At 40.3% G+C, this 18,400-nt stretch overlaps 1 protein-coding gene across 8 annotated transcripts in view; it reads left to right on the top strand.

Moving 5' to 3' along the window:
* Window positions 1–18,400, top strand: part of dlgap2a (discs, large (Drosophila) homolog-associated protein 2a) — a 176,538-nt gene that overhangs the window by 137,056 nt on the left and 21,082 nt on the right. For 6 of the 8 annotated variants that reach the window (XM_086049068.1, XM_086049066.1, XM_086049065.1 and 3 more), the window contains 4 exons: window positions 6,335–6,403; window positions 9,576–9,729; window positions 9,796–10,012; window positions 11,638–14,782. In XM_086049068.1, the coding sequence (XP_085905194.1) occupies window positions 6,335–6,403; window positions 9,576–9,729; window positions 9,796–10,012; window positions 11,638–14,003 (2,806 nt within the window). In that variant the 3' untranslated portion in view covers window positions 14,004–14,782. Of the gene's footprint in view, window positions 1–6,334; window positions 6,404–9,575; window positions 9,730–9,795; window positions 10,013–11,637; window positions 14,783–17,032; window positions 17,096–18,400 lie in introns of those variants that run through there. The other 2 variants (XM_086049072.1, XM_086049069.1) reach the window with 2 other exon arrangements.

Here is an 18,400-nt window from a genome sequence, read left to right as displayed (position 1 = left end):
GACTGGTGACATTCAATTTCAGTCGAGAGTTGTTTTAGTCAGTAAAGGTAGTTTGCTAGAGTAGCCAGTAGCAATACAAAGCTCTGCAGCCACCGGTGATTTATTACTAGGCTTTGTTTGTTCAGTCTAGTGGAGGTTGCTCCAGGGAGGACAGGCAATTAACCTTAAGTTGTTTCTGTAAGTAGCTCAAAATTTTGCGGAGGGTTTGTGATTGTTTAATGCCTTCGGTGTGGATAGTTTGATGATGGGGATATTCCACATTCACATTTACTCTGTCCACAATTGAGGCTATGTCAATGACTTAGAACAGGGGTGACCAAGTCCGGTCCTCAAGAGCCCCTATCCAGCCTGTTTCAGGTTCAGCCCTATCCCAATGCACCTGATTCAAATGATCATCTCATCAGTAAGTTTGCAAAAGCCTGATAACAATCCTGATGATTTGAATCAGGTGTGTTGGAATAGGGATATACCTAAAACAGGCTGGATAGGAGCCCTTGAGGACAGGATGTGGGCACCACTGACCTAGAAGAAAACCGGGACCATTTTTTCTTTGTTTTTGTAAAGTTTAATATTAATTAAAGATAGATGACAATGCAAAACGACCCTCTAACACGGACCTGCAACATAAAATCCAGCTTTGCGCATACACGTAATATTATACCGTATATTGAACAAAAATATAATATGCACAACATTTTTGTTTTTGCTCCCATTTTTCATGAGCTAAACTCAAAGGTCTAACATTTTTTCTGTCCCTATTTCTCTCAATATTTTTCACAAATCTGTGTAAATGTGTGTTAGTGAGATCTTCTCCATTGCCGAGATGATCCATCCACCTCGCAGGTGTGACATATCAAGAGGATGATTAGACAGCAATGATTGTCGCACAGCCACTGAAAATAAATAAATTAGCAAAATTCAAGATGTATGAGTATGCAGGACTTCACTGTATTTTAACCCTCTGTCATTGTAAAGTAATATTTTACAGAAAATTAACTATTCATTTCAAGATACTAGCACTATCCTTGAGGGCCTTTTTCGGTGAAACACTTTATTGCTGACCTTCTCCTCCCCTACACAGCCAACTGGTCTTTTGAGTATTCTAAACAAAAATGTCTGCTACCACTATAAAACCCAAGGTGACAACGCTTTTCAAGCTGTTATATGTAAGGCAATGCAAGGCAGTTTTATTTATATAGCACATTTCATACACAAGGCAACTCAATGTCCTTCACACAAGCAAAGACTACACCTACAAGCATTTACAAACACAACAGCTAACATTTCAAAAAGCAAAGTAGAAAAAACAAAAGCAACCAAGAAAACTACAACATTTAAGCACATTAGCGGAAAACTTTAAAAACGTTTAAAAGTAAAGAAATAAAAGTGGGTTTCTAAAATATATAAAATAATTTAAAAAAAAAAAAGAAAGATTTTAAATTGTCTAGAGGACCTTAATCAAAGGTATGAGAAAAAAAGCAAAGTTTTTAACCTGGATTTAAAAGCATTTACACTCGGGGCTGACTTCACTTCTGTTGGCAGCTTATTCCATTTGCGTGCAGCGTAACAGCTAAATGCAGCTTCACCATGTTTACCTTGAACTTCCACTAATTGCCCCAAGTCTGCAGATCTCAGAGCCCTATTGGGTTTATATTCAATCAGCATTTCATCCATGTATTCAGGACCCAAACCATTCAGTGATTTATAGACCAGTAGCAAAATTTTAAAATCTATTCTACACTTAATTGGGAGCCAGTGTAAAGCTTTTAGGAATGTAGTAATATGTTCCGATCTCTTTGTTCTGGTAAGAACCCGAGCTGCAGCGTTCTGAATGAGCTGCAGCTGTTTGATGCTCTTTTGAGGGAGACCAGTAAGAAGACCGTTACAATAATCAAGTCTACTGGAGATGAAAGCATGGATAAGTTTCTCCTGGTCTGCTTGCAGTATGCAACCTTTCAGTCTGGATATATTTTTCAGCTGATAAAAGGCTGATTTAGTGATTGATTGTATATGATTGCTGAAAGTCAGGTCTGAGTTTATCAGTACAGCAAGATTTCGGACTCGGTCTTTGGTTTCTAAATACAGTGACTCCTGGTGTTTTCTAACAGCAATCCTCTTTTCTTTATTGCCGAAAGCAATTACCTCTGTTTTGTTTTGGTTTAGCTGAAGGAATTTTTGGTTCATCCAGTTGTTAATTTGCTCCAGACAGTGACACAATACGCTGATTGAACTGGTGTCGTTTGGGGACATTAATATACTGTATATAGCTGTGCGTCATCTGCATAACTGTGATAAGCAACATTGGTGTTCTGAAGCATTTGACCCAAAGGTAACATATACAGACTGAACAGAAGGGGCCCGAGGACTAACCCTTGAGGGACCTCACATGTCAAGGCCCTCCGATCTGATTCAAAACTTCCAATGGTCACAAAGTAACTTCTTTCCTCTAAGTAAGACCTAAACCATTTTAGGACTGTTCCATTTAATCCTACCCAAGTTTCCAACCTGTTCAACAGTATATTATGATCAAATTGTATCAAATGCTGCACTGAAATCCAATAAGACTAGCACCGACACCTTCCCTGCGTCAGTGTTCAATCTTCTGTCATTTACTACTTTGATAAGAGCTGTTTCTGTACTGTGATGTGGTCGGAATCCTGATTGGAATTTATCAAAAAGTCAGTTTGAGTTCAAGAATTTGCTGAGTTGAGTAAAAACCACTTTATCAACAATCTTTGATAAGAGGGGAAGGTTTGAGATGGGTCTATAATTTACCTACAGGGAGTCATCCAGCGTTCTCTTTCATGTAAATCATGAAAAAAAACAACACAATCTTATTTCTGCGAGTGAGCCCAAGACACTTATGAAGACTTTATTAAGCCGCTGAAAATGTTTTATTCAAATGACATTGTGGTTAACTTTCTTTCAGACATTGACAGAGTTTAGCATGGTATATCCACCCTGTTATGCCATCATAGTGAGAGGGAGAAAAAAAATCATATTACAAGACCGTTTTACATCTTACTTTTAACTTTATTATCAGAGAGTGCACAGAGTATTGATACAGCTGTATTGATACAAAGCCCCAGAAATGACAGGCGTTCTTCAAGAACTCCTCAGTAATAACACCCTTGGGGGCATTCCTGGTGTTTGAACTGAATTCAATAGCAGAGCTGCTCCTCTCGACTCAATAATACGGCAGCTGCAATCAGTGGACTTCGACGCAGGCCTCGCAGCTTGATCCATGCTGGTCAATAGCTTCTTTTCAGCACAGCCCAGCTGAGTCTATGTCTATGCACTGAGCGAGTCATTATTCAGAGTGGCCTTGGAGTGCAATAACTGCAGCTGATCGCCCTCCATGCTGTTGAATCATTTGGAATCATTCATCATATCCTTTACAGCCGTTCAAAATGGATAGTCTGGGCCAGTTTTGGAAGATGTGGAAACATGCCTCAGCACAACGGCCTCGTATATCACAAGCTGTTGAAAGGAACAAATGTTTTTTTTCAGTAATACACGGCACTGTAATTATCGTTGACCGTAACCCATAACATTTGATTTTGTCATCGTGTACTATTAACTTGGTTTTCAGGCGTGTATTTAGAGTCACGTCTTTTACTTGACAACATCCGGATTTCTTGGAAAGAATTCAGTTCATTTTACATTGAAGTGCTTAATCACGTAGCGGTTGGTAACAAACGTAGGTACACCTGCTCAATCTAATGGCCAACACCAGATGTGTTATATTGTGGCTATACAATGTGGGCATTGGGCAAGAGTATTAATGCACTTGGATGCATTTCATCACAGAATATAACAGAATTCATCATATTAAATATATAAATGCTAAGAACTCATTGACACTGTCAGAGAGGTGTTAATTCCACAATGTAGATTCCTACATTTTCATCTTAATACGTAACCCAAATACTGGAAACCACTGTCATTATGGTGCAATGCAACGACAGAATATTACCCTGTCATACTCTTTATTTTGTCCATGATGATGATCGTTTGGTTTTCGTGACATGACTTTCTCTTGCCAGCAAATATTTAGGAAGCGCTGGAAATCTATGCTGAAATATGTAAGAAAGGGATCTTTTCACAGAATTCAGAGAAATCTTCTCACCACTGAGGTCATTTCAATGAGGAACCTTTGCACTCGAGCCCACTGGCACAGTATGCACAGCTCCATTGTGAATAACCCATAAGTTACTTCTAACTACTGCTCCTCTCCTTATTTTCCCATGCAGCAACCTGCTGAGATGCGGCAAACATGTTGTCACTTTTTTGTAACTGCTTGAGCGCATTCGCGTAGAGTAAGCAGAGTTATCTTAATGCCGGCTTCGTGCATTAGCACCTCAGTACACGATTTTGTGACAATGAGCACGGTCTGCAACGTCAGTGATGAGAATGTGACACAAAAAGTGGGGGACTCAACATTGTTAGTCAGTATGTGACAAGCTGTCTTAACATACAGCAGCTGGTGTGTGTGTGTGGGGGGGGGGTGTTGGTGTGTGTGTGTGTTGGGCTTTCACCCCACTCTGAGGTCAGATACAAAATCATCTTGGAATAATGTCTACAAATTATGTGTATATGAGCTCATTGGGAGTAAGAGTGGAACAGGGATAAGAGACAGGCTACACTGGACTAAAAAGGGAGATATAGAGATATAATATTCTCATTACTTTCCTACCGATAAATGTGTTTGGAATCAAGAAAACTATATACATGATGATTCTACACACCAATGTATGAATGGTGCGCCTCGCAAGAGCTCTCATGCAATTTCTCATGGTTCACTGGGCTCGTTGGAGGGGGAATTGGATTGCAGTCTAGGAAGACGGTGTGAGTTGGATTTCCTCTGCACTTGCAACAATTTGATGCCCTATGGGGGCATTCAGAGGGGGTCATACTCAAATGTGACAGCTGACGCAAAGCATGTGAGTCGAGAACAGGCTGTCAGGTTGTGTCACCTTCTTCTATCGTTTTCTCTTTCAAGCTCTTTCCGAGGCCCTGGTGCTTGACAGGGTCGCCGCTTTGTTCGTCTCACCCATAAAGAATACATCACAGGCACAGGCCTGCTCAAATGGAACAGGCCGTAGGGAACGTTAGATGACAATCTTTGTTTTAATGAATGATTATGGATGCCGTTCACCCCTATTAAGAAAGCTCCACAGTAGAGATAGACCGATATGGTTTTTTTCAGGGCTGATACCGATTATTAGAAGTCAAGGTGGCTGATAACCGATATTTGGAGCCGATATTAATTTTCAGTAATAAGAAAACGATTGACATCAAAATCTAAAAAAAATGTAAACTCTTAACTTTGTTGAAGCATCTTTATGCATATGTTTAGTGAACAATTTTTTAGATTTGCACATTGTTGATTTTTTTTTTTGAATTAGTTATTATTACTATATATTTTTGACAATATACATCTATGTTATAAAAGTTGAGGGAGCACGTAGGGTCATCAGCATGTCTTAAAAAGTACTTAAAAAGTAGCTCCATATCATTTTCTACAGTAAATGAAGTCCTCCAAAATTTCTAAATGACAGAAATGTTAAACTTTCACGTATCTTTGTTTTGTTTTCAACAGATTTTTAAATTGAATTATTATCGGCCGTCAGATTTTTTAAAAAGGCTGATGGCGATATTTGTCAAAACGTCGAAAATCGGTGCCGATAATCGTCCTGACTGATAATCGGACATCTCGAGTACACCACACACTCTGAGAGCAATGAGAACCCACGTGAAATTTTCCTCATCATATGTGGGGACACTTACATTTTAAAATGGGTGAAGATGTTGAAAAAATGGCATGTGTGTTCCCCATTCACAGTTTGTTAAAATGTCACTCTTGGGTTTTGGGCTTTCGGTATTTATCCAAAAGACAGCTATTAAATAACTCCTTGTTTTGGTTGTCATTTTTCTTTGGGTCTGAATGAGAACTGTCATTGACATACTATATTGTTTTGGTAGATCAACTATACCACATCTCACGTTGATTGCCATACTTATCCAGAAGATCATCAGCTGCAAACATCTTTCTCAGGCAATGTCAGCATTCAAGCCAATCAATCCTTTTGATTGGTTGCCAATTAAATGTTTACTGTAACATCGTCCCAATTTTATTCATTACACAGAGTCCATGCTGGTCATGTTCTGTCACCCTAATGTTTGCAGCACATTGGTGAAAACTCCCAAGCAAACATTGAGCTCACCCCAATTTCCGTAAAGTCACTTCCAGCAGACTAATGCCCAGTGAAGTCACCTCCATCCAACTCACACTTGTGGGACCCTGTAACTCTGTTTTCCTCTCTGCCCACAGCTCTTATCGCCTGGATAAAATCAACAGTGACATGCGTAACTACATCACCAATTTTGCTGCAGACTTAAGGTGAATACGCGATCAGTGTCTCCTGTTAGCGCTCCGTTGCTGCCGCGTTGCAGTGGTCAAAAGTCAGAGGTGGCTGACTTGCTGCCATTGCTGACAAATCGATATTGATGCCAGTGTAAGGTCAATGAGAGATCATTTGGCATCTTTCTATTGCAGTGAATAAAAAACTGATAAAGAACAGTGGAGCCTCTAAGGTCGAACACATTCAATTCAAGAGCAAGTTTTCTAATGTACCGGGAATGGAATTTATCTCTCAATAAACTGTTTGCCATCATGAATCTGAATGAGTACATAATATCTACAGTATGTACATGTTAAAGTAGCTCTAAATTCTACATCTTGCAAAAGTATTCGGGCCCCTTGAACTTTTTTTTACCTTTTGCCACATTTAAAGCGGAAGTCAACCCAAGCATATTTTTTTAAAGAATATGCAGGCCCATAGTTGATACAGCATTCTGATTAATATTGTGTGTTTGTGCAATATGAGTTAAGCAACAAAATCCACCCGTTTTTGCCATCTCTGGGGGCGGCCATTTTGTCACTTCTGTTGACTGAAAATGACATCACACACCCTCAGGGCTCAGATAACGACCAATCATTGCTCAGCTTCAGAAAACAGGGGAGCCGTGATTGGTCGTTACCTGAGCCCTGGGTAGTTGTGATGTCATTTTCAGTTGACATAAGTGACAAAATTGCCACCCCGAGAGATGGCTAAAAACGAGGTGATTAACTCTTATTCCACAAACAAAATATTAATCATAATGTCTTGTTTCAGCTAGTGGGCTTGCATAGAACATATTCTTGAAAAAAATGTTTTGGTTGATTTCCGCTTTAAGGCTTCAAACATAAAGATATAAAATAAGAATTTTTTGGGAAGACGCAATACCAAGTGGGACACAATCGTGAAGTGTAACCAAATTCATACGATATTTTAAAGTTTTGTTGTTGTTTTTTTAAAATAAAAACATTAAAAGCGGAGCATGTAAAATTATTTGGCTGCCACCATGTGTGACAGTGGGGGTGGTGTTTTCCAGGAGTTGAGCAGTGAAACTTTTACGCCAAAAATAACGTTTTCCATTTCATCTGACAAGAGCACCTTCTTCCACATGTTTAGTCTGTCTCCCAGGTGGCTTATGGCAAACTTCAAACTGGACTTTTTATGGATTTCTTTGAGAAATAGCTTTCTTTCTGCCACTGTTACATAAAGGCCAGATTTGTGCAGTGTGCAACTAATAGTTGTCCTATGGACGTATTCCCCCACCTCAACTGTGGATCTCGGCAGTTCATCCAGAGTGATCATGGGCCTCTGGGCTGCATCTCTGCTCAGTGCTCTCCTTGTTTGGGCTGAAAGTTTAGCGGGATGGTGGAGTCTTGGTAGGTTTGTAGTGGTCTGATACTCTCTCCGTTCCAATATGATTGATCGACCAATGCTCTGCAAGATGTTTGAAGCTTGTGAAACTTTTTTGTATCCTAATTCTGCTTTAAACTTCTCCACAACTTTATCCCGGATCTGCCTGGAGTGTTCCTTGGTCTTCCTGATTTGTGTATATTAATTAATTTAACAGACTTCTGAGACCAACACAGAGCATGTGCATTCATACCATTTATACTGAGACTAGATTAAACACAGATGGACTCTATTTATCATCATCATTCATTTAGGTCAACATTGGATTATTCAGAAATCATCAGGGAATCTCTGACAGTAAAGGGGTTGAATAATATCACACACCCTTCCTTTCAGTTTTTTATTTCTAAAAAAAAAATGATCAAAATGTCTTGAATTTCGTTCCACTTCACATTTGTGTGCAACTTGGTGTTGATTCTTCACAAAACAATTCCAACTTTTTGTCTTCATGTTTGAAGCCAGAAATGTGGCAAAAGGTCATAAAGTTCAAGGGGGATGAATACTTTCATAAGCCACTTTATTTGCATAGCGGATGCACCTCATAAATCTCCCTTTTTGCGATTCGTAATCATCACACTAGTATTAAAACAAGTTAGTCTCTATAAAACAAAGCAACTGCACACAGCTCCAGTCTTACTCCTTTGGCTAGTCCCTTAGTTCATGTGCTTTCCGGGGTTCATTTTCTTTACTAATAATCGACTCCTCTTAGGACTCCTTGTTGATGCTGGTCTTTCTTTGGAATAAATAAAAATAGATTTACCCTGACCTGAGCTTTCCTGAGTCACATATGCCGGCATCGTATTGGGCATCCAGAATAAATGTCCATTTTTGGAGCTGGTGTAGGGAAAAAAATCTCAAAAAGCCAATTAAAATGGAAACAATTTTGCCCGTAAAGACTAATGTTATGCTTGATGAGCTAAAATGCTGATGTCATACACATGCATTTGACTCTTAAGGTTCCATTGTAACTGTTTTAATTCTCAGTGACACCATTATAAAGCACAACACTGGTTGAAAATACAGGCATACATTTCGAACATTTCCTTTGATAGTCTGATTTTTCCTCATTAATATGTGTATGCCTTTATTCTGAATGGTTTTGCCAACATGGAGTAGATAAGTTCTCCAGCATGACATGATGCATTGACAGCCTTTTTTTTTTTTTTTTTTTATCACATTGGCATTTCGTTTTCTGCCAAGCACTTATCTCCATAGAAGGGTTCTAACTCATTCCTACCTGACGCCAGAAAGGGCTGTGGCAGTGGGAAATTATCTTTTCTTATCTTAATGTCACTTGGTATTCTGAGGTTATTTACAGACTTTCTTTCTCTTACATTAATTTGGCATATTCCTTCCCTGGCACATCGTCCAGCACAGCTCTTCTCCTCTTTTTGGTTGGCATATTTAATTGATGTGGTGGATGAGGGGGTTCTCCCTGAAGTGCTTGCTCACTAACTAGCTCCTGGTTTGCATTTCCCTCATTTGCATACATTGATTTGATGTGTCAGCACAACATAAATCCAATCACCTTCTTAAGGACACTGCTACAAAAAAGTGTGTCTCCTTTTAGAGGAAGAAAGGTCATTGACTGCTTTCTTCTCAAGTTCAGGTCGCTTTGGGGAAACCAAGTGCATTGCACTCGTTAATGTCCACTGTTGCCATCAGCCACTCTGCATGAAGTTGTTGTTCAGTCTTGTTTAATTTCCTGAAAAAAAAAAGACTTTTCATGTTTTCCACTTCTGGCGTTTTTCCCTTTGTGTTCAGTCAAAGCTACCACTTGCAAACAGCCATGCACCCGAGCATTGCACTGGACCCCGCTGCACACTACAACTCCCCCAAGTTTCGCTCCAGGAACCAGAGCTACATGCGGGCAGTCAGCACCCTCAGCCAAGCCAGCTGTGTTAGCCAAGTCAGCCAGGTTCGTCTGAAAATGTGTCTCTCGTATGTGTTTTTGTTCTTTCTGATGGCTTTTTGCTCTTCGCAGGTGAGCGAAACGGAAGTAAATGGCCAATTTGAATCAGTCTGTGAGTCTGTGTTCAGCGAGGTGGAATCACAGGCCATGGACGCGTTGGACTTACCTGGCTGCTTTCGAACCCGGAGCCACAGCTACCTGCGAGCTATCCAAGCCGGCTACTCTCAAGATGATGAGTGCATCCCTCCCATGGCCTCCACTGTCACCTCCACCATTCGATCTACCACAGGTAAAAGTTAATGTACATTCTATTCATCTGGCACAACAGCAGACGCTTATGTATGCTATGAACTTGTGGTAATGGCTGGAGCAACTGGCATAAAATGGTAATACTGTCAGATGTCGAATCTTTGCATGACTTATTCTATGTTTCCATTGTTTTGAATGGATGTAGGACTTTCATACTTACAACCTTTGAGCTGTGCAAGTTCATCCTTTTGTATTTTGGATGCGTTGAGTCATCTGCTCGTCCGTCGGATGCATCAGAGAGTAAAGTTATGAACCCTATTGAAAATCTCAAGAGAGAAAAATCAGGCGAAAGGCTGTCTTCACTACATTTGATGTCTGACTTTCTCTACTATGCCACAAGGTGAATGCACTGACTTTTACTGTAAATTGGGCAAAGTATGGTGCGCGTGTCGTATGAATTCTCAATTTGTAAACCCAGTTTACAATGTGCTGCAAATCTCGAAATGTCACAGGATCTATCATGGGATTTCCTTGCCCCTAGGTTGTTTTCAGTATCACATGACCGTGATGCAACTGGGATAATTAACAGCCGATGTTGAATGTACACATTTTGAAATGTTCTCAATGTTTAATCACCCCTTACATTTACTGTAAAAACGTGTTACAATAAATCTAAACCTACACAGCTGACACCTCAATTTATTTCTGATACTAAGGCGTGATTATAAATGGGAAGCTGCTGGAGGTTTCATGACTTGTCTTGATTAATGGATTTTCCAAGGAAATATGTCCAAGTACAGATGAAGACTGGGGGTTGGGGGGTGGCGCTTGGGAAGAAAAAAAGAGAACATGCCCATCAAAGAAGTCTGAATGGATTCCACCCCTCGCCACACAACAACATGTGGATTAACGTAGGGAGGGATAGAGGTGTGTCCATCTGGAGATGTGCTTATTATCAATATCAATTATCATCCCTGTTGGTGCTTGATTACACTGCTTTCTCTGTAAAGTTAAGTATTTTTTTAAGGAGATGAACCTTGGTAATTGATGGCATTTATTTTGGACAAGAGGCAATTAGAGTTTGGAATGAGTCAGTCAGAGTGGACATCACATTTTCAATAGGGTTCATACTATACTTCCTGATTGGTGGGAGAAGGTTTGAAAGCTGTGCTCATCTTAGCCTCTTTTCATTGCACAAAGTTCATGTTTCTGGATCTTAGGTGATAGCAGAACAGCATGCTTTTTTTTAAACATCCCTTAAATGATGGATATTTTCTTTTGTGTTCTAGAGGCTAGGAGGTTGTCCTTTGTGCACTGAAAAGATGCTAAGAATGCATGCTAAATTTTTAATGTCGAGAAGGCAGTGTAAACCATCAAATGAGTCAAAATGGGAGTGCTTTATCAACATTATAGAAACACTCTGGTAATGTGTCATGGTATTACAGAGTGTAAAACATTAATACAACCTTTAGAATAGATATGAGCAAATTGTTGAAATAGTAATAATAACATCTGCATTGTAGATTTATGCTGTAATCTTGTTTTGACTCATGGCAATTAGTGCATGACTTGATGTTACTGCTCTGTGGCAATAAAAAGCACATTCTCTCCAGTTGCTCACACCTGTAGCCATATTACAAATACATATTTACATTTGTCTTCCAGACAGAAATTATGTGCAGGAAGACTCTTGTTTACCCAAGCAAGCCAGGGCACATGAGGATGTGGCAGCAGATAAAGCCCCTTTGGCACATGATGATCTAGGCTGCCCCATCAGAAGAGACAGGTCTTACCACCAAGATAACATGATGGCTACAGCCAAACCTCTGTCCGGACCACCAGTCTCTCCGATCCTCTTCAGATCCCCGAGACCTACTGGACCAGAAAGGCCTTCACCAAAAGCCATTCAGGCCAGTATTAAAGAGTCAGCAACATTGGCTGCAGCTATCAGCATGCAATGGAAGGAGGAGGTTTCTGCCATGCGTCTAGAGCTAGCTGAACTCAGAAGGGACCTCTGTAAAGAGCTTCGTGCTTTCAACAGTAATTTCAACACATTCACAAAGCATTACAACACATGGTCTCCCCAAAGTTGTAAAATGCCAGCAGGGGTGGGTTTGGTTGAAGGGGTTGAGGCAGAGACAACGACAGGTGCCCGTGCAGGGCTGGGTGCTGAAGGATTTGGAACTTCTGGAGCAAATCAGAGCACCGGAGGAGCTAAGGAGAAAATAAAACATGTATCTAAAGTTTCTGTGGGGACCCAGGCCAGAAGCAAAGCACTGGTGCGGCAAAGCACTGCAGATGCAGCCGTCAATTGTCCAGAAGAGAAGGAGGAAAAGAAAGGGACACGAAAAAAACTCCCAAAGCAGCTCTCTATGGATCCAAGCATTCTTGCACGTCCACAGTCAATGTATGTAGAAAGTGCCATACCCCTTTCCTTGGATCCAATCATACCATTGTCTGCTAAATTAACCAAAACTAAGCCTTTGGAATTGCCTAATGTCGGACCCTCAGTAAAACCAGAAACAAAACTGGAGCTGTTTGACCAGGATGCAGGGAAATCATGTGATCCTGTGACGAAAGAGGCAATCATCTCTGATGGTCTGGCGCAGCTTGCAGAAATATCCCCGGAAAGACTACAGAATTTGGTAACATTTAACCAAGACATGGTAATTACTCCACAGCAAAGCCCTTCTAATGATTATAACTTGGATACTAAACCACTTTATCAAGTTGAATCCAAATCCGGGGAAAGGGAAAATATCCAACTACCATATCCAGTCCCTGTTGTTACAGTGTCTTCACCAGAGGAGCATGAGTATGACATTACATCAGATTCTGAGTTCCCATATCATTTTGCTGACAAACCAGGACAAAAGCCAGCTTCGCAAACAAATGCAAGATTAGAAGAGTCAACGGGAACAGACTCAAGGGGATCAGAACCGAAAGATGAAGATTTACCCATGGCATCAACGTCCATCTTGATTGACAAAAGCCAGTTGTTAGTTCATTATGTACCAACAAGTGATCAAGACCCTACGTCATCATTTAATGTGGAGAAATGCCCTTCCATTGTGGTCACAGAATACGTTGACATAGATTCTCCAGAGAGTCCAATCGACAGCGATCCAAATCCTGACCCCATTGTGACCCTCCCGGAAAGTCACGCTGGTCCTGTCTCAGAGCATATGCAACTGGTTTCAATTTTTTCATCTAGTTCTGCACAAACTCAACCAAACATTGAACCAGAGTCGGACGACTCAGAGTGGCCACCCCTTCCCGAACCACTTGATAGCACCCCAATATGTCATGCTGATCTGGTTCACTTTGACATAGTCATGCTGACTTCTCTAGATCAAGAAGATCTTGATTCAGTGTTCATGGACCCTGAACCAGAGCCATTTGAATTAAGTATTGACTCTCCATCTATTTTGGACTTGGAAAATCCTTTCAACCAATCAGATTGTTCCCCAAACCTCACTGCAGACTCTGCCACACTATGCCCATTGGACCAGTCATTGTCACCTGATGCTGTCTGTAGTATACCAGCTCCAGAGTGTTGTTCAAATTCTGATCAGCTAGGTAGCGTGTCAGTATTACGGAAAACCCCACTACCACAAGTCACTGTCACAATATCACCTCCTAGTTCTCTATCCCCTGATACCTCAATTGAAATGGACTTGGAATCCACAGCTCCATCACCAGATCCTTTGACACATTATATTGATCCATTCTCGCATGATCCTGAGGACATAGTGGTAACATCATTAGTCCAGGCAAGCATGAAGCCATATGAGGTAATAGAAGAGTCTCTTGAGTCCATGAAGTATTCCCAGGGACATGCGGAACTTGTGAAAGAAATAACGGCAGATAGTCCCGATCGGTCTTCGTACGAGGAAGCCTTTCTGTGGTACCGGTGGCAAAAAAGGACTCAGAGGAAAGAATCAGTACAGAGGAGTGCAAGTGTGGAACTTTGGAGTGGGAGATATGAATACAATAGTGCAGAAATCACATATGTATCTCTCACTCTGTGAGTTCTTCAGTCTCAGCAGACAAAATGTAGCCCAAAGTATACCTATAACTCCCAATTAATAGCTGCCAGAGTGATGTACAGCAATGGGCCGATCCAAATGTAATAAGATCATTGGCATTCAAAGCAAGGACATCCTCATAAAACTCCACAAAGAAGAACTGTATTTATTGCAGTGAGAGCTATCATATTCTAAGAACTGTCTTCAGCTGTGACAAATTTACTCAACAATGATGATTTAAGAATATTCACTGGAAATGTTGCATCGGATGGCAACAACAAGAAACTGACTGCTGCTAAAGGACTCAGAAACTGCGACTATTTTAAGGAACTCTTTTGGACTATGAAAATGCTGCAAATGACTTTAAAATTGAACAGTTTTACAGCGACAAACCAGTGGAAATCTTCCTTTTCTTCCCTTGTATGTGTGTCTATTTTCACTCTAAGGTGGAGTGAGATCATTTGGACAGTTATTACATAACTTTGAATTGCAAGGGTGTTCACTATGTGAGCTAATGGATGGACAGTTGTAGGAAATATGAACTGATGGTAATCGAAAATTCTGGAATCTAGAAAATTGTTAATGAAAGTTCATTCATGTTCAAATATATTCCCAAACTGAAACCGTAATGGCATACACTGTAGATGTACTGTAGCTCTATACACAATAAATGCTCACATTCACATCACATATGATTACCTGGGAACATGTAAAAGTCAAGCTATTCAAAAATATTCACTCTTAAGTCATCAAAGTAACATTAAAATGTAATGTAATGCTGAGTGATTATATTGTGTATTTTTACTGTAAAACATTATCGTTGGGCTCAGGAATCTGATGACTGTGAATGTACTCCCACAGAATGAGGAGAATGGCAAAATGACCCAGAGTTTATCTGACCATTTTTGAGGATTTAATGTATATATATATATATATATATATGCATGGCATCTCCAGTAATTCTAACTGCGTCATGCTCCATAGTGTGCATCTGAGCCTATTTGTCATTTCTGCCTTATAATTAGTGCAGTTAAAAGCACTTACTGTACATAGCCACTCATGGCACAATTCTATGAAGAGTAGGAAACAGCTGAAAAGCCAGATCAATCACAAGATACTGTATATATTTTCTGTCTCCAATTAATAGGCTCCACATGCCCACTGAAGTCTGTGCTCTAATAAAGCACACTGGAACAAAAGGAACCTTTGAGCTGAGCATCAGTGTGCTTCCAGAAAAAGATTTTTTTTTTCTCTCTGTACTTCATGAAAGTTTGCTAAATTGGCTGAGGCAGAAAGATTTGAAAGCGATGGGAAATTAATTGGTTGTATTGTTGTATTCGTTTTGTCATTTCAGCAGCAAAGCCCATCTTTCTTTTCCCCCTCATCCAACTTTTCATTTACAAAACATCTATGCCAACAGAATGTAATATGACATGTGCTCTCATATTGTACTACTTTTTTAATATAATGAAATGGAATAGAACTGGGCGGCACGGTGGTCGACTGGTTAGCACGTCCGCCTCACAGTTCAGAGGTCGTGGGTTCGATCCCGGCTCCGGCCTCCCTGTGTGGAGTTTGCATGTTCTCCCCGTGCCTGCGTGGGTTTTCTCCAGGTACTCCGGTTTCCTCCCACATTCCAAAAACATGCATGCTAGGTTGATTGGACACTCTAAACTGCCCCGAGGTGTGATTGTGAGTGAGTGCAGATGTTTGTCTCTGTGAGCCATGCGATTGGCTGGCAACCAATTCAGGGTGTCCCCCGCCTACTGCCCAAAGACAGCTGGGATAGGCTCCAGCACGCCCCGCGACCCTTGTGAGGATAAGCGGTACAGATAATGGATGGATGGATGGATGGAATAGAACTGTGTCAAATAACAGACCTCATAATGAAAGTCCTTGCCATTTTCACTGAGGCCAAAATTCAGATGAGAGACTGTAAAATATCTGCTTTCAACTAAATGCTCATGATTGTGAAAAATATGGCAGTTTTTTTTTTTATTTGTTTTTTTTGGGGGGGGGGGTCAGAACAGATATTTGAAGGATTGTTTTGGTCTTTGTTTCAGGAAATACCGTAGTTGAAAGAGTAATTTCAGTACTCATCATCATTAACAGAAAAATGATTAACAGTTAAACTTGGTGTCGTTCAGACTATATGCAGTTGGCAAGTATTCCTTTCACAATCAAACACAGTTCTCAGCTGTATTAATACAATGTCTGTGACAACATACCCCAATAATTAAAAATTACAGCAGATTCAATTTTTTACACCTCCTGAACCTTTTGAAGGTGTAGTCCTCTCTCATGAAATTCAGCTACCAGAACGAGTGCTGCATACAGCCGCTACTACCAAGACAACTTGGGCAGAGCTAGAAATTAAACAAGACGAGTGACTTCTACTTGTAGAAGAGGAAAAGAGGGAAAAGCAAACGCCTGTAAAGAAGAAGCACTTCATAACCAGAGCTGGGCATTTTACTAAAGATTTTACTCCGTTTACCGCCTACAGCCGGGCTACCTTTCCGCCGTCCTCTATCCGCCATTTTGATAAATATAAAATATAAAATATAATAACCTTGATCCATTTGCATGGCATACCAATACTGACCACCCATGCCTTAATTTACGCTTTAACAGTAATGACATAAGCGTGTGTTTGAACTTACCGGTAACTTTAATTGAGCCCACAAATCTGTTATTTTGGCTCCATACGGAGTGATGGGAACGGTCATGGCATTAATTATCTGTAAAGGTTCTTCAATTCTATTACTCTAAAGCTAGATTATTCTAATGATGCCCCATATTGACTATGACTTTTTTATTGACTCTAATGAAGTTATGATATAGAGAAGAATTTTCAATTGTTCCAGATTGATTGATTTTACAATGCACATTCACTGTGCAGGAAGATCCCCAAAGCCAGAACTCGCTAGTGTAAACGGATCCACTTGCCTTGTAAGGTGAATGGATAAACAGGACACACGTTTGGGCTAATATGCCCGCGCCTCTGAATATCCACCCCACTCCCTTGTTTTCAGGCATCCAGTTCTGCCTCCCCTCCAACTGCAGCAGTATTGACTGGACCACCCAGCATCCCCCAGGTAAAAAAAAAAAAAAAAAAAAAAAAACACATTCTGTGGTACCCTCAAGTCTATTTCTATGTATGTCAGTAATATGGTGTGTGCTTATTTATTATGCATTTGTTATCATCTGCAAATAACCCTTAATGTACTGAATAGTTCAAACAATTTACAGTATAATGTGTAGTGATAACATGTCACACGGGTCCAATCTTCCTGTACTGATGCAATTTAGTCGGTGTAATCACTGATTTCTCCCAGGCAGCACAGTTCCATATCATTGAGTCATCAAGTGTATTGATCTTTTTTTGTAGCTGACTGACTAATGGAAGTTAGAGAGTTACAGGTTCTCTTCATGTTGAGTTCATTGTTCTTCGATTGAGAGTGACTGCAGTCATGAAAAAAAAAAAAGCACTCTCAGTTGTTGAGAGTGCTTTGTCTGCCATCTTGGATTATGACTGTATTATTGTCTGAAATCTGCCATGATGTGATGTGTACCTCCAGATCGGTTTATATTTTCACTGCACACAAACTTTGTTACATTCATTGTCACAAAACTCATTTTATTTGTTTTACATGGTTCATGTCGGAAATTGTTCTTTATCAACCCAGGGATATCCAATCACAGATAGTAGAGCAGGGTAACTCAAAACCATAAAGTGCAGATTTGGGCTTTTCCTTGGATAGATATGAATATTTACCGTGGATGAAATGACATTTTTGACATCATAATTAAATGACATGAAGTGCATATTGCTGTGCGAGGGTTTATATCGCCCTTTTTTTGCATGTGTTGCTGGTCTGCGGCAAGGAGACTCTGAGACACACAGACTCTGGTTCACGTTGGCTCACTTCCCATGTTGTTGAACATGCTTGAAGTACAATGGCCCAAAAGGGTTAAAAAGGCTTTATCTATCTGTAGTATCCCTTGAGTAATGGTTCAACCACTCTATGTTTTCATTGGTATATTTCTTATTCCTTGGTTTGGAGGTGACGGTGCCAGTCCATCCTGCTCTCCCTGTCATTTACATATCCTTAATAGCCTGCTACAAAACAAAGTGCTGCATTTCCTTTACGGTGATAAATCCAGCTCGGAGAGACTCTTAATGGCGTGTCACTCAACTAGCCCCCACTTCACCACTATGTTAGCCAGACTTGATAGAGCGGTGCTAACAGAGATGGAGTGGTTGACTCACCGCCTTGTGTTTGTCAGCCTTGCTAATACCATGCTCGTTGTTTGCACTTGTGAGAGTGAGAAGATCAAATTCCTTGTTGCCTTTTATTGGCATAGTTTTTACTAACTTTTAATAAAATTTCTTCAAGGTC

This window comes from Filicampus tigris, chromosome 13, assembly GCF_054856515.1.
Source record: "Filicampus tigris isolate MCC_2025a chromosome 13, RoL_Ftig_1.0, whole genome shotgun sequence".
In the NCBI taxonomy this organism is placed as follows: domain Eukaryota; kingdom Metazoa; phylum Chordata; class Actinopteri; order Syngnathiformes; family Syngnathidae; genus Filicampus; species Filicampus tigris.
Note: the sequence above shows the minus strand (reverse complement) of the source record. Positions and strands in the feature narration are given on the sequence as shown.